The 10,259-nt window shown below is 48.7% G+C and overlaps 1 protein-coding gene across 1 annotated transcript in view; it reads left to right on the top strand.

Moving 5' to 3' along the window:
* The first annotated feature begins 391 nt into the window (after window positions 1-391).
* The window catches only part of TIMP2 (TIMP metallopeptidase inhibitor 2), a 73,917-nt gene continuing 64,049 nt past the window's right edge, over window positions 392-10,259 (top strand). Inside the window, exon 1 of the mRNA XM_029599144.1 lies at window positions 392-899. Within this exon, the coding sequence (XP_029455004.1) occupies window positions 770-899 (130 nt within the window). The 5' untranslated portion in view covers window positions 392-769. The remainder of the gene's footprint in view (window positions 900-10,259) is intronic.

Below are 10,259 nucleotides of genomic sequence, written 5' to 3'. Positions count from 1 at the left end.
GTGCTTTGCTGCTCTCTGTGCCTAGCAAAAAAAAAAAAAAAAAGCTTCGGAAGGTGCTATATACTCTGTGCCCATCCCAAGAATTTAGAAAGGCTTCTGTGGCTGCTCAAAGACCTCAGGGAGGTGCCCGGCTGCTTTGTCTCTCCCTAGGAAGGCTCTCGAGACTCCACTGTTACTCTGTGTCCCTCCCAAGACCTTAGGAAGGAGCTCTGCAGCTCCCTGTGCCCATCCCAGGACCTTAGCAAGGCGCTCTTGGATATTCTTTACCATAATGGCAACAGGGCGTTTTGCTCTGAGACTATGAGCCAGGGGAGACAGGGATGGGGGCGGGGGGGGTATAAAGGAGGGCACTGGGAGACAGCAAAGAGGCAGAAGAAGGTAGGGGTCGGGAGGAGAGAGGTAGGTTGACGGCGCTGGAGCCGGTGGCCAGAGGAGAAGGGGCAGGGGGACGTCGGGCCGGCTCCATGCTGGCTCCGTGCCACGGGAGGAGGGGCAGGAAATCCCTGGAGACCGTTAGCTGAGCCGAGCGAGCCTGAGCAGAAGAAAACACCCACAGAAGGCAGCAGGAAGCCCGAGAGACAAAGAGGCGACTCGAGCCCCGCAGCGCCCGGGATCCCGCTCCGCCGCCCGCTCACCCCCCGCTCCCTCCGGGGAACCTGCCCTCCCCCTCGCCTCCCGGGGATCCTGCGCTCCTCGGCCCGCGTGCAGTGCACCCCGGGATCCTCCGTCCCAGGTGCAGGAGTTGCCCCCCTCGCTGGAGAAGACGCCGATGGGGGCGATGAGAGGCGCCCTGGCCTGGGTGGCCGCGCTGCTCCTCCTCTGGCCGGGCGATCGCTTCTCGGAAGGCTGCAGCTGCTCCCCGGTGCACCCGCAACAGGCCTTTTGCAATGCGGACGTAGGTAAGGACCGGAGCTCGGATAACAGCAGCCGTCTCCCCGCTCCCCACAAACACTTGTAGCAGCTGAAAGTAAAGAAAACGGTGCATGGCCTAGTACAGCCCCTCCCCATCCAAGATTTCCGAGAACCCCTCCCTACCTCCCTCCCCATCCAAATCCTCATCTGAAAGCCCCCCCACACCCTAAAATCCCTCTCACATTCCATCCCCATCCAAATCATCTTAGGGCTGTCAGTTTCGAACCCCTCCACATCCAAAACGCCCCTCTAATGACCCCCTCCCCCCTCCAAATCCTGATCGTGACAGCCCCTCTCTATTAAAAAATCCCCCTGATAGCAGCCCAGCCAAATCCTGATCGTGACAGCCCCTCTCCATAAAAAAAATCCCTAATATAACCCCTCCATGTCCAATCCTCCTTACAGCCCCTCTCCTTTCAAAAAACCCTCTCACATCCCCTCCCCATGCAAAAAACCCTCTGAGTGCCTCATCCAAAATTCCTTTTCACATTCCCTTCTGAGAGCCCCTTCCCATCCGAAACCCTCATCTCATCCCGCCCCCCCATTAAAAAATGCCCCGATGAGAACTCCCAACTTATCAAAAAAGCCCACTGACAGCCCCGGGCCCTTCCCATCCAAAATTCTCTTTGACTGTCCCCTCCCCATGCAACCCCCCCCCCCTCCCCCAGAGTCTAGTTAATATGCAAATGACTAGGCTTACTAGATAAACATTTTGAATGTTGTGATCAGTACGACAGGGGCACAGTGAGATACTAACCAATGGGCATTAAGCTGGAAGAGCTGCCTCTGTGGTGAGGATAGAAAATGCATCTAAAGTTGTTAAAAAGGTTGAGCTGTGGTGATACTTGTCGCACTGGACCCTTTTAAGGCTGATTGGGATGAGAACTGGTGAACCTGGTTTATGTTGGAGGAATTGCCAGCTATGAAGTAGCTATGTGCACATGTGCTTCTGCAAAAACTCGGAGAAAACATTTAGGATTAAAGTTTGGGTAATTTCATGTAAAGTAGGGGTGATAGTAGGTACTTAAAAAGATCTGGGGCACGGACCCAGAGATCCTTCCCACCCACACACATCCCCCTCCACCCCCCAAAGTCTGATAAACTGAAGATACAGGGGTAACTGGAATATAGGCTTTCCAATTACTTACCCGACCCCCCTCAACATTACCTCCTGATACCTCCCTACCCTTCTTATATCCACCTCCAACCCAACTAACACCCCCCTCCCACCCAATTGCCCAGTCCCCACTGTCTCCCCCAGTCCTCACTCAGGCTACCCCCCATTGTACCCCCCAAACTCGCCCTTGTTTTCCCTGTTGCCAGTTCGCAAGTTCTACTCCCCCTTCAGTCCCCCCGGTTCCTACTCGTCCCCCCTCAGTCTTCATGTCCCCACTCTCCCCCCCCCCCGCCTCAATTTCCCACTACTCCCACCCAACAATGGGTGCAAAGCAGAGCTAGGTTAGTTCCCCTTATAACTCCCCATACAAAATATATATTCAGTTATGTTGTCACCTCACTGTCAGCAACGCAACCTCCGTCCAATGCCAGACATCTTGCGAAATAACACAAAACCTTCCAAAAGAGACATGCAGAAGCCATATAGCAAATCTACCATGTCATAATAACCCTACCATTGAAAAGGCAGCATTGCAAATAATACACTGGCTACTAGACCCCCCCCCCCCCCCCCGCACTTTTTACTGTAAATATAGAAGTCAGACTGCTATAGATCCCTACACAGAAACTACCTGGTACATGCAGCAGAATCTCGCTCCTTTGTCACAAATGCAGAAAACGCTTACCTAATATAACTAAAGTAAAGAGGAAAGCTACCCCGCATCTGCATTGCTGGTATGTAAATAAGCCCCGCCCCCTCCCTCCCTGTACTCTCCAGCACTGCCCCCCTCTATCTCTGTAGATGGAACTTGAGCTCCGCCCCCCTCTCTTGCTGTACTCTCCAGCTCCGCCCTCTCAGAATTGTCCAATTCACTCTCTGCCAGCCAGCCCCCCCCCCCCCCAAATCTGCTATGACTGTGCAGCTCTGGCCATAGGACATCAGGGACCCTCTGAGACCAAAAGCATTGGTGGCAGCAGAACAGTGCATTTACCCTAGTCCTCCTGCCCACCCTGGAAGAGACATATTGTTGGCAATGTATAGTGCAATAGTCTCTCTCCTTCCCGGCTCCCCACATTCACCGGCTCCTATCGGCCAAACAGGAGGAGGAGGAGAATGACAGTGGCCTTACAGTGCCTCCAGTGCGTCATCCTTCCTCTTCTGCTGGGGTCTGAATGGCGTGCTTTGAATCCAGAGCTTAATTGTGTGTTGAGTGAAAAATAATTTTCTCTAATTAGTTTTAAATGTGCTACTTGCTAACTTCATTGAGTGCCCCTTAGTCCTTCCATTATCCGAAATTCACATTTACCCGATCTAGACCTCTTATTTGGAAATATCAGGAAGATCACCTCCCCTTGCTCATTCCCACATACCCTCTGACCCATTCCATTGCCTCTCAAACCCTCCCCAGCCCTTCTCGGTTCTTTATACCATGTCTCCACACCTCCTCAACTTTCTGCATACTCCTCGCCAATCTAACAAACCCCTACTCATACCTCCCATCAAATCAGCTACTGACTGCATTCCTGAGTATCCCTTCCAGTCACTGAGTCCCTCATTCTTCCACCCAATCCTTGTCCTTCTGCCCTCCCACCCAATCCTTTCTCATCCCTCCCCTCAACCTTCCCTGCTTCCTCTCACCTTCCCCTCTCATTTTTGATCTCTTTCCCTCCCCTTCTCCCTTTCTACCAACCCTTTTCCTCCCATCTCTCCCTTGCACTCTTCCCTCCTTCCTATTGCTGCCCTCATCTGTCCCCTTCCCCCACCTATAAACCTCACCTCTCTTTCTCTTCCCTCTCCCTCCCACTCCCTCCTCCTCCCATTCATTTCCCTTCTTCCCTTCCTAACCTACCTCCTTTCTCTGTTTCCCGCCTCCATTTTTATATATCTCTTTACCTCCTTTCTTCCTTTCTAATTAGCCACGTCTGTGTTGGGAGGAGGGGTGGGTGTGTGTGTGTGTGTGTGAGCTTGACAGACAGTAGTAGTGGTGTTCCATGTTGCCTGCTTTCCAACTCTATCAGTGGCGCAGACACAGAGTGATCACAGCAGTGCAGGTAGCGGGTGGGGGGACTCTGAGCATGGGCAGTGCTGCTGGTCCCTGCGGGGCCCCCTCCTGCTACTCGTGCGCTTCTCCTTTGAAGCAGGAAGTGCACTGGTAGAAAGAGGGGCGGGGGGCCCGCAGAGACCAGCAGCACTGCACATAGAGTCCCTGTGGCCGGCAGCAATTGCTCTGGGTTCTGCGCTGCTGATAGAACTGGAAAGCAGGCAGCACGGAACACTTCTATTAATGTCTGCCAACACGGGAGTCAGGAATTTGGGGGTGACAAAAAGCAAGACTGAAAGAGTAGGGAAAGAGGGGAGTCTTGTCACATGAATCAGAAGATAAACCTTTTTTAAGAACATAAGAAATTGTCTGCAGCAGGAGAGGACTCGGGGCATGGGCCCTGTGTGCCCAGACCTAACGATGCCATTGATCTAAATAACTCCCAATAATATGGGAAGTATTCTTGTTAAGTGCTCCCAACTAATGATATCTATCTACCTGCTGATAGTATGGCTGCCAGATTTTCAGGATAGGCTGATCCAGTCTTGGTTTTATCCCACCGCATGCAGGGACTTGTAGTCTTGCTTTCCTTTGGGCATTTGATAGGGAGATCAGAACTACAAGTCCCTGCGTGCAGTGGGATAAAATCAGGACTGGATCAACCTGTTCTGACAATCTGGAGCCAGTGGGAATCCTAACTGATAGAGAAGTTAATTATGTATAGTAACGGTCTGTCGCTTGGTAGTAGCACAGGGCATATCCTTCAGCTATTGTTAATTGGAAAAAAAAAACCCCATACTTTAGAAACACAAAATCTTGGCTGCAGATTTTGGGAGATCTGTAATCCTTTTTTTTTTAGTTTTATAATTCTGAGCAAGGTTCAAAGTACATTTGATATTCTGGATGCACCAGTACCCTTTCACATTACTCAGCAGTAAAATTGTGACATTGAAGAACACTGAATTTATTGGTAACGAAATGTGATTCTGTTCCTTCTCATCTCTTATATGCCTGAATATGTAAATTTGTCTTCTGGATTGGACTGTAACCTAACATGACTCTGTGATATCTCTTCCTCCTTGAAAATATCAATAAAAAGTATATGTTAAAAAAAAAAAATCTGAATAAAAAGCTACCTTACAGCCCTCCCTATCCAAAAATCCATGACTGTTCCTCATGACACACTCTCTCTTTTTTTTTCTAGCAGCTTCTTCCCCAAATATCTTTAAGTAACCATCAATATTCTTTTTTTTTTCCTGAGCCTTGATGTTTTTATTTTTATATTCCACTTTTCTCAGCACTTGAAAGTGGATTACATTCAGGTACTGTAGGTATTTCCCTATCCCCAGAGGGCTTACAATCTAAGTTTGTACCTGAGGCAATGGAGGATAAAGTGACTTACCGAAGGTCACAAGGAATGACAGTGGGACTTGAACCCTGGTCTTCTGGTTTGTAACCCACTGCTCTAACCACTAGGCTCCTCCTCCACTCCTATGGAGACCTAGCATGGCTTCCCCTGGGAGACAGAGAAGGCAGGCCCTAATGACACCTGGTGATGGATTGATTGCTGTAGTCCCAGAGATTCAGACCCCGGAGGTTTGACTAAGAGAGGCTTTGCAGCCGGAGTAATGAAGAACCTGGAGAGCCCTCTTCTATCTGTTCTGTGTGCTGTACTCACTGCTTCTAACGCACTCCCCCCTTCCCACCCCGTCAGTGGAAAGCTTTGCAGAACCCTTAGCTGCTGAGTCCCTTATGAAGAGGGTTTGAGAGAGTGAGGTTAGGCTCCGTAACACATTCTCACAGTCCCAGCAGGCCCCCCTGACAGATTTACCTTCACTTGGCAAGGAGGAGAAAATCCTGGTGAGTCTGTTTTTCAGGATAGATCTGCCCCTTTCAGCTTCTACCAAGATGTTAAGGTGGTCATTTTCAAAGGGACTTGGGTGTGTAAAAACACCTTTTTCTGCTAGGCCAGGTAGTTTGCAAACATCTCACATAACTTGTGCTGCAAATATGTACATAAATGACACCAATTTTCAAAGTGGATTTATGCACCTAAGTCCACTGTGAAAATTATCTCACCAAATATATCCTGCACAAGTTTCATCTGCTGTTTGGTGTGCACAAATTTTTCCTAAAAACATACACACATACAGTCAAATTTTACAAGGTATGCGCATAAATCGAAATCCTGCTCTACCTCTGCCCCAGGGAAACTGCCGCTCAGCCTGGGGAAACTTCCAAGCAAGCATGACATACATGGGAAAGTTTACCTGCATATCAGGCGCTCAGTTTTCTCATCTGCACCTATAACGCTGATAGTGCTTTGGGATGGCATTGTATGAAAGAGACCTGCCAAATAAGCTCTTGTAAAAAGTAGGTTTGATGAGCCCTTCTGGACACTATATCGGGTTTAAGATGAACAATGCATGCTGTTTCTTTTCTTCACTTACAGAGAGAAGACACAAGTGAACTCTACTTGTCCACATAGAAACACTGTCACGGTCAGGGATGCTGGGTGCAGGTATTACCCCAGCAGGAGTGGTACAGGCCTCTATGGCAGAACAGGACAGGGTCTTCTGCCTGTCCAACCACCTCCCTCTTGGGTTGAGCCCACAGGCTCTGGCAGCTGACAGGACTTCTCTGACAGGGTGCATGGCAGGCTGTGGTCAGGGCAGGCAGTGTTCAAGCAAGGTCGATGTCCAGGCAGAAGCCGGAGCAGGCAGAGATCAAACAAAGGCAAAGGCCAGAGATAGTCCGAGTCTGCAATGAAGATCAGTCCGAGGAAGGTTGACTGGGAAGGCAAGACAAAAGCAGGATAGGGGTACAAGGCTGGACAGAGAGGCAAGGTTGCACAGAGCAGGAGCACAGAGAGACAAGGCAGGAAGAAGGTAAATCATAGAAATGTAGAAATAATGGCAAAAAAGGACCAAACGGTCCATCCAGTCTGCCCAGCAAGCTAATGGTAATTGCTGCAGCTTGTAAGTTATCCTCATGCTTATCAGTTTCCCAGACCGTCAAAGTCAGTGTCCTGGTTGGTTTGAATCCAATTCCCCATTACGCCTTACCGTTAAAGTAGAGAGCAATGTTGGAGTTGCATTAAGGTGTCAGGCTTTTTGATTAAGGGTAGTAACAAAGGTTACCCCCATACTTATTTGTTTCCTCAGACTGTAAAAGTCAGGGCCCTCAGTTGCTGTACGAATCCAATTCCCCTTTTCTCCCTGCCTTGGAGCAGAGAGCTGTGATGGAGTGGCATAAACAGTATCAAGGCTTATTGGTTAAAGGGTAGTAACCGCCACCCCAGCAAGTTACCCCCATGCATTCTTTTCTTCATTTCCATCCTTTACCCTTTAGGGATCCACAGTGTTTATCCCATGCCCCTCTGAATTCTTTCACTGTTTTGGTTTTCACCACCTCTTCCGCAAGGACATTCCGGGCATCCACCACCCTCTCTGAAGAAATATTTTCTGACATTGGTTCTGAAAACACAAAGGCAGAAACAGGATAAAATACGGGCTAAACTGTAACGGGTGCAAGGCAGGGTTCAGAAGGCTAGATAGGCCACCTTGACAAGACAATGGGTAAGACAGGGAACACAGAAACAAAGTAGGCCATTGGGAGGCCTAGGCAAGGTACAGGAATAAAGCACAGAAAGGCTAGGCCACTGGGAGAACTAGACAGGGCACTGGGAGGCCCACAAGAAGAGGAGGGCCACTGGAAGATCCACAGGAAACAGGAAGGCCACGGGAAGACTCACAAGAAAGACGAGGGCCACTGGGAGGCTCACAGGAAACAAGACAAACAAACAATGGCAAGGAACACAGAAACAAACTGAAAAAGACAAGAAGGCCAAAACAAGCCACCCTGAGAACATGGACAAGGCAAAGCTACACAGATGGGCTAGGCCATCATGAGACCTAGACCCACAAGCAAGAAGAGCCATTGGGAGACACAAAGGGAGCAGGAGGGCCACAGGGACAAGACAGGACAAGACAAGGACATGACAGGAACAGGGAAAGGTATACCCAGACACAGGCAATCAGAAACCAATGGCAAGACAAGGCGGGCCATCAGGTGGCCCAGAAAGGAACTAGGAAACCGAATAAGCGAACAGGGACAAGACAGGTCCAGACAAGAAGGCCTAAACAAGCCACACTGAGAACAAGGCAAGGCAAGAAGGCCCCTAAAGCCATGCAGTAACAAGGCAAGGCAAGGTAAGGTTGGCCAAAGCAAGGAGTCGAGGTGACTTGATGATGAGGCCCTGAGGAATCCGTGAGGGAGGTTCTTATATGGCTGGCCTTGCTGTGTCATGCAGCCTTCAAGGCAGCACCTAGAGCAGGGCAGAGAGTGGCCCAGTGAGGGCCCCTGCTGGCAGGGAAGCTACTTAGCAGCCAAATTTGTGACAAACACTGAAGGTGTTGGCAGATAAGCATCTGTGCTGTCACAGGTCTTACTCACTCCATGGTCTTCTCCCTTCCCCCTCATGCCACTGAGATCCCTTTGAGTATGTCCCATGCTGGAATTCTGCCACTATTTTTGGCTTCTATAACCTCATCTTCTGTGACGTCTTCTCCTACTCCTTTTGAGCCTCCCTTCTGTTTCATATGATGACCCCTTATCATTCTGCTTTTCATTCTATGGAAAATGCTTCTCTCTGTCTTGATGCCTGCTACATTTGAATGTTGGAGTCATATTTATTTATTTAGATTTAGCTCATGCCTTTTCATTGGTAGCTCAAGGTGAGTTATATTCAGCTAGAGTCAGGGCCAGATTTAAGAATTTGGCACCCATAGGCAGGATTGTAGAGTGGGGATTGGGAGACCTTGAAGATTGGAAAGGTCCCTCCCCTCCTCCAGAGGAGTGCCCCTTTGTAGTGGATGATGGGAGCTGGCTCTTCCTTGGCACAATTGCACTCTTCTTTGGCCTGGGTATTTGGTGGCTTCTAAATTGGGTGCCCTAGGCACTTGCCTACGCCTAAATCCAGGTCTGAGTACAGTAGCATTTCCTTGTCCCCAGAGGGCTTTTATAATCTGTGCTTGAAGCAGTGAAGGGTGAAGTGACTTGCCCAAGGTCACAAGGAGTATTAGTGGTATTTGAACCCTGGCTTCCCTATGTCTCAGCCTGCTGGGCTAGCCACTAGACTATTCCTCCAGCATATTTTTGGCTCCTTAGCTCTGTATGTATGTCTTTTAGTTTAGACCATGAAATATTTTGGTATTTTTCCTTTGAATTGAGTCCACCTTATCAACGTCCTTTTGTAACATAGTAACATCTAACTATCATAAAGAGTAAAGCTGCCCCACATGTCTATCACTGGTATGCAAACTGAGCTCCACCCCTCTCCCTCCCTATACTTTCTAGCTGCACCCCCTCCTCTCTCTCTCTGTATGAAATTGAGCTCCATCCTCTCTCTCTCCCGGTACTCTCCATCTCCACCCCCCTCTCTCTGTATTGTCCAATCTACTGTCTACCACCATTAATGGAAGGTGAGCTCTGCCCCTCTCTCTCTCTGAATTGTCAAATCCACTCTTTCCTACCATACAGAATACCCAAGCTTAGCCTGCATTCTACTACCACACATCTCAATTACGCACTTCCTACACTGCACAGTATTTCCCTGTCCTTGGATGGGCTTTCACTACTAGTAGTAGCTGATAGCAGAAAAAGATGAACCCATGCAGTCTGCCTCGTTTTCTTGTCCACGTTCCTAAGGATTTCCCAGATGCCAGCCATATAGTGTGATCACTTGTAAGATACTCTCTATCCAGGACGGTTTTTGTCATCTTTCTCCTTTGTTCTCCACCATCTTGGGCAGATAAGCATACAAGATCCCCCTTTTAGTTCACACCCATCATTCCTCTGTTCCCATGTTTAACCACAAAACTTTGTGAGCTATACACTCGTGGCCCAGTGTAACTTACAGAAAAAATTACTTATCATTGTCCAATAAGACCAATGTGTTCAAGTCAAACTGTCCATCCTCTCTATTGAAACACTTCAGCTTACTAGATCAAGGGCAAAAGCTTTCTCAGAAGTGGCCCTGAAATGTACTCCACAGGGAAATAAAAGACAATGAGAATTATATGCAGTTTTAATGTTTGCTAAAAACTTGGTTATTCAATCAACTAGTAGTCAATAGTTTGCCTTGACTTCTGAATGATACTGTATGACATTTAAAATTTAATAGTTTAC

This window comes from Rhinatrema bivittatum, chromosome 4, assembly GCF_901001135.1.
Source record: "Rhinatrema bivittatum chromosome 4, aRhiBiv1.1, whole genome shotgun sequence".
Taxonomy (NCBI): Eukaryota; Metazoa; Chordata; class Amphibia; order Gymnophiona; family Rhinatrematidae; genus Rhinatrema; species Rhinatrema bivittatum.
Note: the sequence above shows the minus strand (reverse complement) of the source record. Positions and strands in the feature narration are given on the sequence as shown.